At 30.8% G+C, this 20,054-nt stretch overlaps 2 protein-coding genes across 7 annotated transcripts; both read left to right on the top strand.

Moving 5' to 3' along the window:
* The first annotated feature begins 1,271 nt into the window (after window positions 1-1,271).
* LOC124440338 (acid-sensing ion channel 1-like) lies at window positions 1,272-12,781 on the top strand. 5 transcript variants are annotated; one of them, XM_046990713.1, is made up of 10 exons: window positions 1,272-1,359; window positions 5,051-5,662; window positions 5,847-6,061; window positions 6,709-6,856; window positions 7,102-7,161; window positions 7,546-7,702; window positions 9,965-10,012; window positions 10,772-10,863; window positions 11,056-11,190; window positions 12,519-12,781. In XM_046990713.1, the coding sequence occupies exons 2-9, from the start codon at window positions 5,056-5,058 to the stop codon at window positions 11,166-11,168; spliced, it is 1,440 nt and encodes a 479-aa protein (XP_046846669.1). In that variant the 5' UTR covers window positions 1,272-1,359; window positions 5,051-5,055; the 3' UTR covers window positions 11,169-11,190; window positions 12,519-12,781. The 5 variants fall into 5 exon arrangements, with proteins under 5 accessions (XP_046846669.1, XP_046846670.1, XP_046846672.1 ...); XM_046990714.1 differs by lacking the exon at window positions 12,519-12,781 and adding an exon at window positions 11,719-12,127; XM_046990716.1 differs by lacking the exon at window positions 12,519-12,781 and adding an exon at window positions 11,434-12,127.
* Window positions 12,782-12,821: 40 nt separating this feature from the next.
* On the top strand, window positions 12,822-20,005 carry LOC124440335. Of its 2 annotated transcripts, XM_046990708.1 has the most exons (14): window positions 12,822-12,840; window positions 13,435-13,948; window positions 14,798-14,945; window positions 15,147-15,283; window positions 15,362-15,497; window positions 15,741-15,836; window positions 16,003-16,133; window positions 16,208-16,299; window positions 16,563-16,647; window positions 17,526-17,696; window positions 18,141-18,260; window positions 18,332-18,370; window positions 19,200-19,295; window positions 19,773-20,005. In XM_046990708.1, exons 2-14 carry the CDS (start codon window positions 13,445-13,447, stop codon window positions 19,983-19,985), a joined length of 1,968 nt encoding a protein of 655 aa, XP_046846664.1. In that variant the 5' UTR covers window positions 12,822-12,840; window positions 13,435-13,444; the 3' UTR covers window positions 19,986-20,005. The 2 variants fall into 2 exon arrangements, with proteins under 2 accessions (XP_046846664.1, XP_046846665.1); XM_046990709.1 differs by lacking the exon at window positions 12,822-12,840 and having other exon boundaries at window positions 13,445-13,948; window positions 18,153-18,260.
* The last annotated feature ends 49 nt before the right edge of the window (window positions 20,006-20,054 follow it).

Below are 20,054 nucleotides of genomic sequence, written 5' to 3'. Positions count from 1 at the left end.
CTAAAGTTGCTATAAATTTACGCAAAGTTGGCTGCAAACCTTTCTATATAGAAGTTATTGTACAGTACATAATTGTACACAACCTAAATGTGCCGTTCATATATTTATCCACATTTGCTAACAAATATGTACCACAACTTTCAGTTCAATAATGAAACTGAGATCAAGAACTCTTCAAAATGTCAAACTTCACATAAAAGAAACGATGATTAAGAATTTCATTTTCTTTTGTCTTTAATGCACTTGACACTTGTAAAGTTTGCCGAGGTTTGAATAATAAAAGTTTTGTGATAAGAAAAAACTTGCGTTAAGCTCAATGAATACATTTATGTGAATCAAATCTTGCTTTCAATAACGTAATCAAATATTACATTCTTCCATAAACATAAAAAATATGTATGGCCTTTCTGAATCACTTTGTTTTTCATGTTTCATAGTTTCTCATTTGTTACCATAGAAAACAAATAAAATGTGTGTGTTATGTAAATAACATGCAAACATTCCATTTTACGATTAAATTGTCCTTTTTGGTGTTTATTCAGTTCTTTTTAAAAAAATATAGCTCGTTATAACAGTATGTAGCTCAGTATCATAAATTTAATTGTCCAATGTAGGTAAAACACAAGTGGCTATGCCCGTTCGTTTATAAACACGATTTGTTTGGAAGCAATTTAGAAAATGCTCTTCTGAGGAAAGCAATAATTATTAGTAAGGTGTTCTTGTTATGTGTTAGTAGCCCACAAGTTATTGCGTGACTGTCTATATATAATTACTATTTATTAATTGCAACACATTTTACTATGTAAAACCCATTAATATCTACAGAAAAATTCAAACAATAAAAAACATATCGTTTCTGTTAAATATAGAGCAAAAATAAGTCAAAAAAAGATAATCAGCAGTATAAATCGAACGTATGCTTTATAATATAAGGAAAAGTTTACTTAATTATTGATAAATTTGCTAAATACCAGAAAATGTAAAATTCATGAAGGTGTAGCTAGGACAATATACAAAGTTGACTTGCTGAGTTGTATGCAATACATTCAATTTTCACAGAAATTTGAGTGTACAACACAAAATTATAGTAGTTCTTGAAGACAGTAAAACAAGATATAAAATGAAAGAAATCAAAACGTATATTACGTGGTTTGTAGCTACATCATGCTGTTTTATTGTTTGTCTCGATTTTTGCAAATAATTGTGACTAATTGGTTTTGACATTAATTTTTTAATAAGCGTTTAACTTTCAAAACCGGTTAACTATATTTATGATGCATTGTGGTAGAGAGACGTGTACATACATGAGTGTCTGAGAAATTTCAAGTGAATGATAATGAATCTATAATGTCACTTAAGGTAAGGTTTTCCATTTCAAACTCATTTAGACGGTATTATTTTTAAAAAGTTATCGAATCTATTAAAAATACTCGCGATAACTAAGATCATGAGCAAACCACAGCACGTCTGATAGATTTTATTTGTTTAAATATGACATTAAGAAACTCTTTTCGAAAGTATTAGATTTCCAACATCGCTTACTGTTGAATAATAAAATTAAACGTCTTCATGCTTTAATCGAGCGACATAACACTTCATTCAAATAAAAACAGGAATAATGCAAATTGAACTTTTAAAGGTCGACTATCAAGAAAACAATAATATCTTTTTGCATTGCGCTGTCTGTCAGGCTTTATGTTGATGCGCCGAAGTGCACAATCTTATTAGTGTCAGGCTGTCAGCTACATCAAAGTCGTATCAATTTACAGAAGCAGAAGAAGCATCATTTCATGGTCTCTTAAAAATACTGAACGTTCAAAAAGCTTAGATTATTACTTTCTAACATATTATATCAGTGCATTGAAAAACACGAAACTACTCAAAATGCCAGAAACAACCTAAACATCTCAACAAGTTGTAAAAGTCACTGAGTGTTAAAAGCCTTTAAAAGTATAAATTAATTAACATCGTTCAATGCATTTTTTGTCTGTTATTTTAATATGTATGCAATAAAAAATTTGTAGCTTTTGCAGTGCTTATGTAAACAATAACTGTTTTAATTCACTGATTAAACATTGTGCGGGATTTCTATACATACATGGCTTAATATTTCTTTTCTACCATTGCATGACCTACGTGATCAAAAATGTAAATTTTACCTCAAATATAACTTATAGGATTATTTCTGTCAAAGAAACTAAACTTATAATGATTTATTATATTATATAATTTCTATATTGATACAAATTCAATGCTGGTTAGATAAAAATCTCGTGCCCAAGTTCGAAATTATCTAATTATTTTATCTATGGCAGAAAAGACCAGAAGACTTTTATCTATTGAAGATTTGCTCCGCTTTAAAATTGTTGAGCCTTTTGTTTGTGAAAGAATAAAGTAATTACAAATTAGTGACAATAACAGTAATTGTAACTTTATTACATAGCAAGATTAAATAAAAATTATATTTGGGGCTACATGAGAAACAGATGTTAAGGTGAAAAGATATAAATTTGCGTGATAAAAAAAACCTCACATTAACTATTTATTCATAGAGATTAAATTAACGTCTACCTTGATACTTGAAACGACAGCAACAATAGAAACAAAATGTCAAACTGTGACGTACATTATAACCGGATGAATATAAACACAAATGATATAAAAACAACATAAAAAAATCAGATGTTGTTAACATTATTAAAGTAATAGAAATATACTGATAGTCAGGCGGAAAAAGTGGTTTATGGTCATATTGAGCATTATATTTGAAACATTGTTGATCTTAAACTGGGGAAATTCTCACGAATGTATATTTAGTTCTGTTAGTAACAGTAAATAAAGAACTGAACGAAGAAAAACCTTGCAAGGTAAAAGAAATGTTTTTATCCATATGATATCTACTCATATTTCTATAAAGGAATTACATTGACATGAAGCTGGAAGCTCGTTTTTTGTCCTCACACAAATGAATACTTCATTTGTGTTTAATGAGCATACTGTGAAATAATTAATATTACTGACCTCAAATATTAAAAAATTATTGCTTTTCACAATAACATAAGAAATAATCAAACGACAAAGTAAATTTATTCCAATAGGACCTTTGTTGAGGTCTGCAAAGGATAGCTTTTATTTTGTACCTATAGCATATTTTGATTCCAATTGAATTAGGTTTCTTAATGTTATTCATCCAAATTGGAATAAATTTAGCATCTATACGTACATAGGAGTGCACAGATGGAGTTCACAAACTATGCTTACGATTGCGTGTCTTGGCTTGACTGAGTGAAACACGTATATAAAGCTTCATTTACGATTACAAATACCTGCTGTCGTAGACACATTAAAACGAATCATGTCACCAGTTTTTTTATACTACCTGTCATGCAGTATGCAAGCATGCTAAATCATAAAAAGCTAGAAGTTAAGATGCGTCCAAATAATCATATTTGTTGAGCTCCATCGACATGCTACAAAAAAGTGAGTCGCCTGTTTAATATTTTACTGTCCATGAAATTCTCATGTTATCGTAAATTATTTTTAATAAAGTTAGATTATATTAACTTTAAGTAACCAAAGGTTATTCAAGCACAAATATAAGTGAAATGCAACATAAGCATTTCAAAATACAATAGTTTTGCTTTATGCATAGTCACGTATTGTAAATTCCTGTATACCTCACACTAAATGTGTCTAATTGTGTGGTAAAAACTAATTTTGCTGCATGTTTAATTGCGATTGATTCGTTAGCTTTTGAAACTTACGCACTTAACATATGACATGGCGTCAATTTAAAAAACACCTGATATCTATTGACGAGTATTCGAAATTAAAGCCTTACATTTTTATTACAACAGAAGACTAAGGAAATAACCAAACAATGAGCCTTTTGATCTTAGTATGAAATAAGACATTTCTGATTCATACATAGCGTTTCTTGAAATGCTCTATGATCTGTTGTAGCAGGATAACGATATGTTATTTTTTCCCACTCTCAATTAGCTACATGGTTTAGGAGAGGCAATTGTTTAGGTCGGTCCGGATGGAAAAATATTTCCCCTTGGTCTCAAAAACGTCCCTCGGCCTCAGGCTCTTTTTGAGACCGCGGAAAAGTCATTTCCTATCGGGACCTCTCAGCCGGTAAATAACATATAGTAATACTTCACTAAAATTTTTGTTTTCTGTGCTTGAATGATAACTTTATGTATTTTAGTACTAAGCTTTTTTCTTCGTGTTTACCATATACGTAATAGAGAACTATTCAAATGATACGCGATGTCATCAAACTAAAGTTTAAGATGTTCCAATTATGATGCAATATGAATGCAATTCAGTTTTATAGGCACCAAAACGTTCAAAATAGCCAAAGTTTTGTTTGAGTTTATACAATTTTTTGAGAATTTCGAACTATCTTAACTGTAGGCTCAACAAAAACCTGTCTTACATATAGCTACACTATAGAACACACCCATACATTCAAGGATTAACGAACAATAATCTCACAAACTAAATCTACTAGTTATAAATCTTTGCCGATCACAAATCTTTGCTGATCTTTATGGCTTTCGATTTTAAGCTCAAAGTAAGGTTGACTCTTGTTTGAAAGATGAAAAACGTTTCTTGACATCTCAAAAGATACATAGCTAATAAATGTTAGGGTATTTTCGGTTGAGGAAACTAAGAAAGAAGATGTATTATGTCAAAACTACAATAATCGATGCCATAGTTCGGGTATTATGTCATTCGTTGTGTAACTAAAAAGCAAAAGCAATACTTCTTCGCAAAGACCGAGCAACTTAAGTTAGTAAAAAAGAATCGAATTTCTTTATTATTTCAGACAAAACTTCCACGAATAAATATTATATAAATTTGTACAGCGGGCAAGATGAATTTCTAACAGGGCATGATTTGGCTAATTTGACTCAACAAGATATTGATTAGTTCTACGTTTGCTATTATGCTTTGTTGAATGCCGTAATCTGAGGAGCGTCTATAAATCTTGATGATGGTATAATCAATTTCTTTATGAAATCATCTTTCTCTCCCATAGAAATCATGCACTCTGATGAACTGAAGGAACTAAATGGAGGATATTCCAAGTTGAGTGTTAAAGAAAAGAGAAAGCATCTTGGCAGATATCTTTGGGAGGATTTTGTAGGAAATTCAACCTTACATGGTCTTCATTACGTGTTTCAAAAACGTCCAGGATTACAACGCTTTATTTGGCTTATTCTGCACGGTTTTATGTTTTCTTTATTCATATGGCAAACTTCAACAATTGCTCAGAAATATTTGGAATTTGATGTGACCAGTTCCATTGAATTGGTAACTGAAGAAGAAGTAAAATTTCCAGTCATAACATTTTGTAACTTCAACAAGTACAGAAAAAGTTTTATTAAAGACACAGACTTTTTCAAAGTAATTGAAAAAAAATACCCTCTTTATGAAAATGAAAACAACAGTGTCGATTGGACAAAATACCCCAAAATCAATGATTTGAATATGACAGCATTCATTTATAATGTAAGCCATCAAATGGACTATGACAATACAACTAAGAAGGGAATGCTTTATTATTGCACATGGAAAGGAGAAATATGCGATAAAACATATTTTAAACCAACATTAACAGACATGGGTCTTTGTCACACGTTTACTCCAGGTATTTTAGTTTGAAAATGTTTTTTATGAAACACCAGATAGTTTTGTTTTAGAAATTCAAAAATTACCATACTATAAACCCAAATCGAAATTTTTGCTTTGATGTCAAATATTAACGATGAAATACAATCATTGTGTATCTTAATATAGTTCTTCAAACTCACAATATTAATGAATTTTTACAGATAAAAGCAACAACAGTAAAGTAACTGCTCCAGGCAAACATTCTGGACTACATCTCAGGATATCAGTAGAACAATCAGAATACATTGGATTTCTCGAGTTTTCAGCTGGATTAAAAATTAGAATACATGATCCAGATGAACTTCCTCTGGTTTCAGGATTAGGTTTTGCAGTAATGCCAGGATCTCATGTTTATGCAAGTATTACACGACAAAGGGTGAGTAGACAAGCTGAGCAGCCAATAATGCTGCTGCTGTTGTTTATAAATGGCTTGCTATGTCCTTTAAAACTACTTATTTAATTGTCGTTAAATACTGAGTAAAAAGTTAGTAAATTATATGAATATGTGACTTAATGATGAGCTTTTGATCAAACACGATTTCCTTTAAGTATATTTTCTATTGTACGAATACCAGGAATGTACAACTTTATCTTTGACTGTTTTCCAATAATCTTCATAATTTTCTACAGTGATATTTTACATAAGTGGCTTACAAATGTTTATTGAATAGGATAAACGGTACTTTCTGTAAGTATTGTTATATAAAAACTGAATTTGATGTATAATTGTTTTATAAAGTGGACATTATGTTAGTGATTAAGACGAGCATTGATTCTTGACTTGGCAAACATGGGAAATACTCAGTACCTTTATGGCATCTAATAATAGAAACGTTATAACAGAAAATCTTGAATTATTATTTTTAGACAATTGATGTATAATTGTTTTATAAAGTGTACATTATGTTAGTGATTAAGACGAACATTGATTCTTGACTTGGCAAACATGGGAAATACTCAGTACCTTTATGGCATCTAATAATAGAAACGTTATAACAGAAAATCTTGAATTATTATTTTTAGACAATTTCGTTAAAGTCTCCTTATAAAACAATGTGCGAAGATAAGAAACTTCCAGGAGTGAAAAAATATACTATTGCTGCTTGTTATGAAGTTTGTAAACAGAACTACATTGCAAAATCATGCAAGTGTCAAACATTTTATATGAGAGGTAACTGTATACTATATATTGATAAATTTATGCATGCGCGTAAAATTTACATTACAGTATGTCTTATTAAACAATAAACCAAATATTTTGAAATGAATGAAATATGAATATAGCCATGAACATGCTGAATGTATTTTATGGAGTTGACAGAAGGAATTACTATCCGAAATATACCTCCCTGGTTTCAGGACTTTTAAACCCATGTTTTTTGGATTCTCAACAAATACTTTGACATCATTTTATAGATATAAAGTACAAACCATGTAACGTTAAACAGTATTTGAACTGTGTATATCCCTTGGAAGGTTAGTACACAAATGATACAATCTAACTGTAATATGTAAATGATAAAGTCTTGGAGTCTTTGACAAATACAAATTCTTCTCGCGATTGTTTTCAAAAATTTCTGTAGCAATATAGTGGAGGGTGGTGACGAGAGAATGGTGGATGGAGGGAGAGGGAGGATAATGGTAGTCAAGTGATATTGAGTCAAGTGATATTGGAGTAGAAAGGGAGGCTTAAGCTGGAGAGGAAGAAAGAAGCGTAAGGTGGAGAGAGCGCTATATTCTAAGTATTCGGTTGTGACCAAAATTGCGTGAAAACTGTCTTTATACAAGCTGTTTCACCCATTTCACAAGTTTGAAATAAATCAAATGTGATCTGACTTATTTATTCATTCAAATTTATAGAGAAGTATTCCAGTTCATCAAATAGTTCCAAATGTGAATGCCCTGAATCATGTGACTCAATGAAATATAACGTGTATCTTTCTTATGGTTCCTTCCCCAGTAATGCATCAGCAACACTTTATGCAGCTACTGAAAACACAACATCTCAAAACTTCAGGTATTGTTACTGTCAATTAGGCACTTATAAAATGACAACGTTTAAACAGTGCTATACAAATTGAAATTGCAATATTTATCATCAAGGGGCAATACTTGAAACAGTAAAAAATTTTGTGAAGCAGATTTATATTTTTATTTCTTTTATAAAATAATAATGCAAATAATAATTCCTAAATATTGTTTTTCATAACGTAGTCTGATATGAACAATTGTAAACTCGCCAACTCCACTGTAAAATCAAAAATGTTAAGTGCAGTTGGCGCTACCCAAACAAAATCGAGACAGCAAAATTTCTTCAATAATATTCTTAACAAATGATTATCCATTCATCCGGTCAATCAAAAATATCATAAACATTAACAAAATATTCTGATTAATTGCAAGTCAAAACTGACTAACCTGTTTTTGATACTATATTTTTGATATAAGAACAGTATTACATAATAATAATCTTTTATCATGTTTTTCAGTACTTGTTTTTTTTTTCAAAAAAAAGCCAAAGAATGGTAATTCCGTAATCCTACAAAACCACAGCTTCGCACCTTACGTTTAGAGATTAAGTGCTTACTTAAAAATAATGGTTTCGATCTCCACAAACAGCAGACGTGAGCAATGAGCTTTAGAAGCCCGATGCTATCTCTTTTCAGTGACATTGACAAAGGAGACTCTTTTGAATAACTATTGTTTTCACTTTATTCAACTTCTCCATTTCATTTTAAAACAGTTTTCCAATCATTCATTCAGAGTTCATTGTATCATATAAAAAACTTTTCACAAGGTCGCAATCACATGTGCTGAAGCACCCACAAAACTATGAATAAAGTAGCATGTCAAAGGTCAAATGGTGAATCAAGCCAATTGTCAAGCATCTTTCATATAAGATCTTAGCACTATTTTTTTATTTGATAATTATTTTTCTGATGATCTACTCAGCTAAAGGCACAAATACCTCTCTTTAATATATAATTTATACGAATCATGACTTGCTAAGTTCCTATTAATTAATATTAAACAAACGCACGAGATATTTACCGGGAAACATCGTACAGAGGTGCTTTTGTATAGAAGTTTGGTGTGATTTTTTAATTTTAATTTTTGATAAAATTACGTTTAGTGGCAAAAATTTTACAAAGAAAATCTATAAGTTCGCTACTTTACTCTAGGTTTTCCAAGCCTTATAAGAACAAATTTTAAAACTCAATTAGCTACATAGTTTAGGAGAGGCAATTGCATTATAAATATGCGGCTACGCTGGGCCACATATTTTCTAAACGTAGAATGAAACAAAAAAATTGTTTTCGAAGCATAAAGGCAATGACAAAATATATTTTTTAATTTTGAATCAACGGGTTCTATCCGTTCGTTTTGTTTTTATCTTGTCAAGAACATCCATTTCTTTATTATTAATTAATGAAGACTCCTTCAAAACCATGAACTTCAAGAATGCATGCAAACAGTGTTTCCAACGTTTTTTTGATTTTTTTTGATTACACATCGTTTACAACCATAATTTGTTTTAAAATCTTCCCTTACAACCATCATTTATTTTAAAATTCACCCGTACTAAGTATATTCAATAATAAACCCATGTTATCTGTATCATAATTATCTACTTTATTAATAAGTTAATGTATAAACAAGAAAACTCCATTTTAATTGCGACAATAAAGCTGGTACTTCGGCTGCACACCGAAATCACTTTCATCCATTTACTTCTTACTGAATCTTCCACTCACAAATTTTTCACGCTTCACTTCTATCATTATTTTTTCGGTCATAATATACTTTAATCGTTTGTTTCAGTATCCTACGGTGTTCTTACCACCAATGTCTGTATCCAAAACTCTGCAATAATTCCAACTGTAAAAAGGATTTCAATTTTTTTGCCTTCTTCCTCTGATAGTTCCAAAATGAACGACACGGAGCAAAGAGATTTGATAAATCTTCTACACTTGATCTCTGATTTTGCACCTTATGATATTTTCCCCAATTTTAACAAAGGGGGAAAAATAGCACAAAATGAAATAGCACAATATGAAAAGAAAGTGCTTGGTAGCTACTTTTCACCATTCATCTTGAGAACTTCAAACTCCTCATGCATTAGTTTATTTTTGAACACAGAAGAGCAAAATATATTGCAAGCTTTCAATTTTAGGCATGAATGATCCATCCTAGGTCTGTTTAAAATTGTCAACAATAACAAAACTTTTGATGGTGAATTTCTTTTACATTTTTTGCGAAAATTTTAATTTTGTTTAAGGGAGCCAAACGAAATAAACGTCAAACAAGAATACAAATCGATTGATAGGTATATTATGTGTCTATTTCACAAGTTCTTATATACATTAACATGTAGTTCTAATGTGTTTTTAACAATTATATTGTACCTTTAAAGGTTTTGTATAAAGTAATGATCTTAAAACTGGAGCCACGTGATTTAAAATATTACAAACAAAAAGCCAGTGCTCCTTTTAAAGCAACAACACAGAAAATATGATTGTCATGAAGATAATCTAAAATCAAACACTTAAAGATAAAGCTTTCACAAATCATGATTTCTCGATGACTAAAAGTTACAAAGTTAGCTAACATGGAATAGAAACTTTTAATTTGATGTTTTGTTGTTGAAAACAATACACCTCACAAATGATAAACAGGCATTTATGCAAGAAATCCACGGCTTTTTCACAGCTACATTTACAGCTAAATTCTTATTTATTTTCAAACTATTGTTTTTATCAAATTTGATGAAAATATCAACAGTAAATGGTATATAGCACTTTCATAGTTACTTAGTAATATGATTTAGTCAACACAAATTTGCAAAACAGAACATGTGTACAAATAGTCAACTATTTTATGCTAAAATCACCTGCGTCAATTTGTTCATTTCAATTCTCATAAGATTCAGAATGCTACCATAAATGGTAATATTTTGTGTCTGAAATGTATTGCCCTTGATATTTATTTTAAAGTTGAAACTAGACGTTCACAAAATATAAAGATAAAACGTACTAAATTGTAATAAATAGCACTATGTTTAGGTATTTGTATGATCTATTTGTAGGACAAATATGGTTGCAATAGACGTCTTTTACGAAGATCTGATTTACAAAGTTCTCAGACAAGTTCCAGCATATACCTTACAAAGTTTACTGGGTAAATTGTCATTTTCATTATCCATTTAGAAATAAGAACACCTTACATCTTATGGTATTTCATTCACAACACTCTTCAAAGATAAATTCAAATATTTTGCATATCCTATGCGTTTTTTATTCCAGGATATTTTTTTGATAAAATAAGAGCAACGTACATTGATTTGCATGTATTTTTTTTATCTTTTTTTAGGTGAAATTGGTGGCTTAATGGGTTTGTTTCTTGGTGCAAGTATTCTGACAATGATGGAGTTTGTTGATGTTGCAGTCATGTTGATTTTGACTCGCCTTGGCATCCATAAATAGTCTACATACATCTTTGATTTATGTGAGTTGTGTTTCATATTTGCTCACTTAACAAGAATTTGTAACTCCAAAACTCTGCATATTTTTTAGCCAAACGTTTACCTTGAAATTTGGTTTAAAGAGACACAATAATAATCACACAATTAGCGAGTAGTTCACACTTTTTTGAACTACTTCAACAAAGTAACTTTTACTGACATGCACGTATCCATTCTACACTTGTTGATCACTTTTACTTATAGCCGATAAATTATTTCTACTCCAGGTTTTGCGTGGTGAAGATTATGCACAATGTCAGTAAAAGAGATCGTAATTTATGACAAGTGTGTTTTGTAGTTGCTAAGCAGCGAAATTAATATGACATCATTTTTGTACTTATGCCAGGAAGTCTGGGAATATTTTTTGTAATAAAAATAATTAGTTACATTAATTTGCACATGCAATGAGTAAAGAGTCGTTTTTGCCTCGTTACCCTATTAAACTGTTTAGATAATGCCAAATATAAAATTCATGTTAAAACTTTGATATTGTACCTTAAATATTTATTTAGATTTCTATTGATGAATACTGCGGAACGCGTGAAATGTTATTGAGCCTGCGTTAAATAGTAAAGTGTGTATTGTTGCTAAACGTCGTGTAATAAATATTCTATTAATGACCAAATATTACATGACATGACATTATAGAGGACAACTGCTGGTTGAGAAAGAAAAATAAAAGTTTGTTTAGCTATCTGTAAAATAGTGGAAAACTGGAAGATTATACCAAAAGTTGTATGAAGACATTTTTTGTTTTCATTTTTGTTTTGAAACTTTCATCTTGTATGATTAACTCAAATTTAGAGTGTTTGCCCTACTTTTAATTTTATAGTGAAAGGAATGCAATAAAGTATGAATTATTACATAGTTAATTTTTTCATCAAACTTTATGAAATTATGAGTAAAAGACAACAAAGACAATGTGTGGTAGTTAGATTTACTAAGTGGCTAATTAATGCAATGAATTCTGACACGCGATGAAAGAATCAAAAACTTAATATGACAAACTAAGCAATGGCTGATAAAATATTACGATTTCTTTTGAAAAATTTTTTTCTTCACTTAAGAAGTGCAATATTTAATTATACATTAGCTATTGTGTGGATGTTATACCTCAGAAATGCTCAATCATTAGTAATATTGTACTAATGCAACTTTATTAATTGCTAAGTTACGATCATAATGTCAGCTAATATTCTCAACCTCACATTTATCATGTCAATAACGGTTTTGTAAAAAACGGTGAAATTCACCCACTGCATTTGCTAAGCTTTGAAATGTATTATTTATTTCGTTCATTTTTTTCATTTAGAACAAGAAGAACCCAACACAAATTCCACATGATTATATTTAAAGGAATAAAAAGAAAATATTTTCATAGGAAAATTTTATGAACTGATCGTATTAGCTGTGAACCAAACGTATTTGCATAATCATACAAACACATTTCAGTAACATCATTGTGACATTCTTTCTCCCAGTGGTGATTTGATAATGGTATCATGGAGTAGTTTCAACGATATATATTTATTGTGGAAAAGTAAATACGCCAATATATTGTGTAAAAGATTAAAACTTGTGGTTAGTAAACAATTTTTTAAATTCGCAAAACCGACGCAAAAGATCATATTTAGGTGAGATAATATTATATAGCAATTGTATGCACTATTGTATGCTGTAACACTCATGTTTTTAAACTTTTAACGATGCTGTTTTACAAAATAGCTATTTCTTAGTTGAAGTTTAGGCATAGAATGTAACATCTTGCAAAAATAATTCATTGGCATTAGTCTCTATATTTAAACGGATTCTAAATTTGCATAGTCTCTATGATAAACCGATAATTTTCTACGCACGAAAATATCATATAAAGTATCTTTCAAAGAAATAAACCAAATTTGCAAAACTTTTCACGTAGAAAACACAGTATCGTAATGTTTTTATGACAAAGCAGTTGACTTTGTCAGTAGAAATCATTGTTGTACAAATACGTTTATAACAACATGGAGGGGGTGTACTGGGGATAACAAAGATTTTTATCACAAAATTGAACAGCCATTTGCCGTAAAAAATCTTTTTCTATGTCTTAGCTTAAGTATCCTACTGTAAAGTAACATGATTCAGCAGTTGAATACATATGTTTTATCTATCATGTTTATCATCCCACATATAGATTTTGTAAAATGCACAGATATTCGTCGTAGATAAAGCGGCTTTTGTGCTTTAAGGTTGACAAAAATGAGACAGAAATCTAAAGATTCATGGAATGATAAAAAAGCTCAGATAAGATCAAAAAAACACATGGCAAATGTGAGAAGAGTAAGTCATACAAAGAACATCATTAAAGTTACAGCTGAAGTGAATATTTCTCAATATTCATACACAGAGAAAAAAGAGCAAAAAATGAAACATTTTACCTCTAGTCCTGTCGCTTCAAGTAAAACATCAGAGCCTTCAGATCACAAGCATTCTTTTGCAACTGATAACATAAGAAAAAGAACCTCGCTACAACTCACACCAGGACATCTAAACGAAAGAAGAAATTCAAACTACACGCCTGGACATTTTGTTGTATCTGCAACAAGCCTGATTATGGCCGGCTCACCTTACATGGAATCCACATTTCTTAAAGGCAGTAGGTCGATGGAGGATGTTTTTCTTGGAAAACAAGAGTTTTCTTTTGAAAATCTTGTATTTGAAGGAGGAGGAAGCAAAGGTATTGCTTATGTTGGCGCATTACAGGTATATTATGTTCTGATGTTCATCTTCAAATCACTGTAATGTATGTTCAATTTTGGCTTTTTCATATTAACATAAAGACAATGACACAGTAATATAATCTTAAATACTGTCATGAAACGAATGCTTTATTCACAAAATATATTCCGATGAGCAAATCTATCAATTGTTTAATAAGAACCTAAATTTTAAAACGACCAACTCATTACCCAGGCCTTTAAGAAGCATTGGAATGGAAGTTGTTATATGGGCAACAATTTTAAATTTTAACAATGTTATGGCCGTCATAATTTCTCCGTGGCGAATTCACCAGTATTACCATCACGATTGTGGCACTCAACACATTCCACAATAGTCTGTATTAGCACATATACTATACTAAATACTGTAATGTTCAAAGACAATTGTAGTATCGTACATAGGTTCCTCCATGTAGAAGACCACAAAAAAAGGTTACCAAATTTTATAAGGCCTGGGGTTATTGGCCTGGTTCACAAGTATATCTTTAGCAAGAACGACAACATTTTTATTTCTAGTTCTTTAGAGGTCTAAAGACTAAGAAATCAGTTTACAAAGACTAAGAAAAATCTATTTAAATCTTCCTTTGTTTTTCTTTCACTCTTATTTTAGCTTATGCTTAAATCTTTTCATATGCTTGCGTTTACGTAAAAGTTTATGTTGCTTCCTTTATTCTTTTTGTTTAATCTTTTGTCTTAGCTTGTGTTTATGCATATTTCATTCGTGTGAACCAGGCCTTACACTATAGGATGACTGAGAACAGTTACATTTTAATTTACATAAATTTAATGTGTACAAATATTTGTACAGTAATGTATAATGAATGCCAATCAGGTATTAGAAGAAGTGGGAATATTAAAAAACATAAAACGATTTGCTGGAGCAAGTGTTGGTGCTATGGTCGCATCTTTAGTAGCAATTCGCGTTTCACCGGAAGAACTTCAGCAGTTTCTTTGTCAGGATGTTGGCAAAGTATTATCAGGTAGATCTCCATACATTCCCATAAAATTCCTTCAAATACGATTGTAGATTAACTCCAATACATCAGTGTACTTTTAACAAACAACTATATGTACGAGAACCAAATATTTTAAACTACTTTGCGATAATTGAACAGGCAAAAGCTACCATATAAACTGTCTGCATAATTATGTATATTTAACATGGTTTATGGTATATTTAGACCATTCCTGCGGATACTGTAGTCTTCTACCAAATCTAAGAAAAGGTTTTGGTTGGAATTCTGGCAAGAAATTAAACCATTGGTTTGGTGAACAGTTAAAAGAAAGAACTGGAGATAGCAATATCACTTTTAAAGAGGTTAAAAAAATTTCATAATTTATCGCCCTGTGAATTCATTTATCATAATGACATATACATTTAGCATGTGTATTGTAGGTATTTCGTCTGTTTGGCACAGAGATATGTATTGTAGTTACCAATTTAAATCATATGTCGGTAGAATACTTTCATCCTAAAACAACCCCAAACGTCCCATTACGAAAGGCTGTGAAAATGTCGATGGCCTTACCAGGTAAATTAAAATGAGTCCAATTATGAGTAATGACTGAGAAGAGATGAAAGGCTTGATTACTCTAAAGTGCGAATTCGTAAATCTTATAAAAAGTTGGATGATATACACTTTGACATTTCATTTACTTGAAAATTAGCATTTAATGTGAGCAATACTTTCACTTTTTTCTTATGAAATAGAAAGTAAATTCAGTTTTCACTATGCAAAGTTTGTAATATCCATAATTTTTCGTACATGTTTTAGGTGTTTATCAGGTTGTTCGAGAAACGTTCAATGGTCAAGAAGATGTCTATGTTGATGGTGGTTTACTGTGTAACTACCCAATTCACGTGTTTGATGGTACAAGATTGATATTTTTGCTCAGTATTAATAACTAATTCACGCCATTCATTGTATGTAAGAAATTATGAGCATGTACAAAATATTTCTCTAACCATTCAAAGAACAATTATTCAAAATATTATTAGAAGATTATATTTATATGTACATTTTGCGTGTACTAAAGGTTGGTGGTTGTCAATGGAATCACAGGATGCGTTTTTCAAACGTTTAATTTCGATACACGACTTTGAAAGACTTTATGAAAAATCAGAACGATTTGGAACTTGGAATGAAAAAACGCTGGGAATAATTCTTGTTAGTGAGCAATGATACTTTGACAGCAAATGATTGGTAAATAACTGAAATAATTGAATAATTATGATTTTTAGTATTCCAACAGTGAAACAGAATTGATGAAGACAACATTATCAGACAGACCTGGTAACAAACCACCATCTCCTCCAGACACAAAACTTGCTAAGTATGTGAACAACTTGTGTAATGAAGTTGAAAACTCAACTGATTTTTACATTGAAATACTCAATAGTTTTCATTATTTCGATAAAAGGCTTGCTCTTGCAGGTATTCATTTGATAAGTTGAATATCAATTTAAAATTTTAGTTGAACTTATCTTGAAATGTTGATTACTCGATTATATTAATCAATTTTATACAGCTATCAAAACTTATAAGACTCGTTCGTGTATTTTAATAATTTCAGTTCTACATTTTTTCCGGTTATAGACAACGATATAAACTAAAGCGAAAACAACAAAAAACAAAATTTGAACACGAACATATGGTTCACATTGTTGATAGATTTATGAAGGTAAAATTGATTTATAATAAAACAACAATTCCATAAAGTTTACATAGCTAGTTGGTAGCTATATATGTGAACTTCAAACTAAATGGATCATCTGTTTTGTTTTATATTGTTGGTGGGTTTAACTAAATGTCCAAAGTAATTGACATATTTTGTATGGTTTAGTTGCAGTGGCGTAACAAGACTTGCATGTCGGGTTACGCTATTGCTCGCACTCAAGAATCGACATCAATGTAACACATTTGTAAATTGTATAATCTCCTAGATCTTAGAAACATCAAAGTGACATGCTTTTGTGAACAAGTATCGTCATTTTTATTTATAAATATAGTTGGTTTGCCTATAAATATGGAGTGGAACAATAGTATAGTTGGGCTATAAATATGGAGTGGAATATGTAGAGTAAATTTACAAGACTTCTTATGTTTAAAAAATATAACTTTAGAACTGTGTGCAAAGTTCAAATCAAATTCTCAAACGTAGGTCTGTATAGAACTATTTACTGCTTTATTTAAGCCATTCGCTAATCTAAAATGAGCACATTTTGGTAAACTAGCAATTAAGATTGAAAATTTCTAAATGCACGCAGCCGCCATGCATTGATTTGTTTGAATATTTTATCCCCATATCGATTTGTTGTTTATCACAGATAAGACTTTTTTTATTATAAACTTCATGACGTTTTGAAAAGAAATGTGGTCTTTTTTGTGCTTTTAAACATACATAAATACATCGCTAGAATTTAGCCGTTGCTTAGAAAAATTGATAAAGTTTATATAATAAAAAAGATACTTTTTTATGTAGTTCAATAGATCAAAACATATTAAACTGATATCTGAAAAAACTTACATTTAATGATTTCTATATGACTTATAATTTAGGAGTTGGAAATCAACAATTTAAATGAAGACAGCCTAATAAACTTGCAAAAATTTAGCACAGTTTTCAAAAAACCTGTAAATCTTCACCCAAATGATTTAATGCAATTGTTTGGCGATGATTGTGACGCAAAGCAAGCATTCTCAGAAGTAGACAACGACAATGATGGAGAGGTTAGTCTGGTATTGTGAAAATATTATACGTTAATGATTTTGTTACGAGTAATTTGATTGGTTAATGACTTATTAACTATTGGTTAACAACGTATTGGTTAATACGTTAATGATTTTGTTACGAGAAAACACTTTTTTCTTTACCATAAGAGAAAATACTTTTTAATATCTTCTACTGGAAATAAAAATTACTCAGTGAAAATTAAAACAACCTAATTCAGTAGCGGATCTAGTGTACGTCAAAATAAATTATAGCTCCTCAATTTTAAATTTAAATTACCTTCAGAAAAACACTAATGGTTTTTATTTCTAAAGAATATAATTTTACCAATGGATTAGCTTCTAAGGTGTTTAGAAATGTAAATATACGCCAAAAATGTGCTGCAGTAATCTATTTTTACGTAGTCTGATCCGCCACTGACCTGATTGAAAAAAATTTCATAGATCACGTTTCAGGAATTAATGGCCTTTGTGGCGAAGAAAGGCGTAAATTTAAAAAAAAGATTTCTCGGATACACCAGGAAAGAAATAAAAAACTTGCCTGATTTTTTGCAGACTTTGCAAGTACGTAATGTTACACAAATTTATTTGCTTTACAAAGTCCACCAGTGAGTAAATTTATTAATTCTTTTTAGACAGCGTTACAAGTGAATGCCAAACGTGTATTTGTTGAGGTACTTTGATGTTTCTCGTAATTTGACTATGCACAAGCTTATCCAAATCAAGGAAACGTTTGTGAAAACTGAAGACTTGATCAGTGCATAGAAGTTAGCACCTTTTTGATGGAATTTTTACAAATGTCTTCGACGTTTTTACACTGAACTAAAATACATGGAACGCTACCTGTAATACAAAACCCAAATGATTTTTTGAAGCCTTGATTTTATCTCAGACACGCGTGTGTAATCAATTTTCACTCCGCGAGAGAATCTCGAAACACTACACACGCGTGTCTGGGGTAAAATCTCGCGTGTCTGATGTAAGATTTGGCTTCAATTATTTGCTTCAGGCAGCGTTCCATGTATTTTAGTTCAATGGGTTTTCATAAGCCAGTGCAAACACGAAAAACATCTTTCATTTCTTTTATGAAAAAAAAACAGTGCAAAACAGATAAATTGAAAGCAAATATTAAAATTTTCTCCCACATATGTATTCATGATTGATTTGCGAATTCTCTTTCATTGATTTCAATGAGCTCAGATTGGTTTGTACAGGCTAATGCAAACTTTGCTATAGACCAATCATGGCACGAGTTGTGTAGTGGTTATTTTGTAAACAACAATACAACACACAATCGCAATACAATAGCTTACAGCAGTACACAAGTCATTAGCAACACAACAACATACAGGTCAAGTGCCTTACAACCATACACAACAATACACAAGTCGTGTATTTTGCAACAATGACTAGTATTTACAAATTACAAAAAGTATTTTGCAACAATAACTTGTATTTACAAATTACAAAAAGTATTTTGCAGCAATAAGTTAATGTTCTTAGAAACGTGACGTTTATCGATCAATTGGAATTGATACAGACTATGTGGAGGCAAATGACTTTAATTTGGAAAATGAAGATAAAGTTTTTCTTATTGAGGTATAGAAATAAACACCTGGATCTTTTATATCGTAAAAATGAAAAAATCTCATCTCGTACAGTCGATTGTATCTTAGGAAGGTGGAGGGAAGGGGAGGGGTGATAGGGCAAAGTGTCTACCCACACTTAGATTCAAAATGCCTTTTTGTCTTTCAACAACACATGCACTATGCAAAAAATAAGCATATTTATGCAGTGCTGTGCGAAATGGCCAGACTTGACGAATAGCAATAATTTTTTGCAACTTGAAAACTTTGGTCATTACTCGCATCCTTCCGCGCCCAACACCGTTTCAAATGTGAGTAGATAAAAATTTTGATGCTCCATAATATTGAGTAATTTGGCATCAACCGTGAAAAGAATCTTGTATGCTAACTATTCCGTGTTATCCAATGTTTTCTATCTCTATCATTGCATGCACATGCATGTGTGTGTACATAAAATATCAGGGACATTGAATGTTTTGTGTTTTCTTAGTCTGGAAGAATAGCAGCTCGCGCATATTTACATGAATACATAAAAAGACAAAATGCTGAGTGCGAGGTTTCTTCACCTACAGTCGAAGCATATCCACAATTATTGCAGACGAGAAGCAAAGAGTTCATATCATCAAAAGAAACATGGAGCAGAAGTTCAACAAGTAGCTATAAATCACTATCACCTGTTCTTACCCCAGTTCATATGGAATAATATACGATTTAAACATTGTATTCTAATGATGACACATTGATGGCTACTAAATTATTCATCTTACTATTA

This window comes from Xenia sp. Carnegie-2017, unplaced genomic scaffold (genome assembly GCF_021976095.1).
Source record: "Xenia sp. Carnegie-2017 unplaced genomic scaffold, XeniaSp_v1 HiC_scaffold_2, whole genome shotgun sequence".
Taxonomy (NCBI): Eukaryota; Metazoa; Cnidaria; class Anthozoa; order Malacalcyonacea; family Xeniidae; genus Xenia; species Xenia sp. Carnegie-2017.
This window is presented reverse-complemented; position numbering and strand designations above follow the sequence as displayed.

Bases quoted from the DNA above. Each gene is read 5' to 3' on its own strand.
- LOC124440335 (XM_046990708.1), top strand. From the start codon at position 13,445: ATGAGACAGAAATCTAAAGATTCATGGAATGATAAAAAAGCTCAGATA. The intron at 13,949-14,797 runs GTATATTATGTT...AATGCCAATCAG, and splicing joins CTTATGTTGGCGCATTACAG to GTATTAGAAGAAGTGGGAAT. The intron at 17,697-18,140 runs GTTAGTCTGGTA...AAAATTTCATAG, and splicing joins ACAACGACAATGATGGAGAG to ATCACGTTTCAGGAATTAAT.
- LOC124440338 (XM_046990713.1), top strand. From the start codon at position 5,056: ATGCACTCTGATGAACTGAAGGAACTAAATGGAGGATATTCCAAGTTG. The intron at 7,162-7,545 runs GTTAGTACACAA...TCAAATTTATAG, and splicing joins CTGTGTATATCCCTTGGAAG to AGAAGTATTCCAGTTCATCA. The intron at 7,703-9,964 runs GTATTGTTACTG...ATTTTGTTTAAG, and splicing joins ACAACATCTCAAAACTTCAG to GGAGCCAAACGAAATAAACG.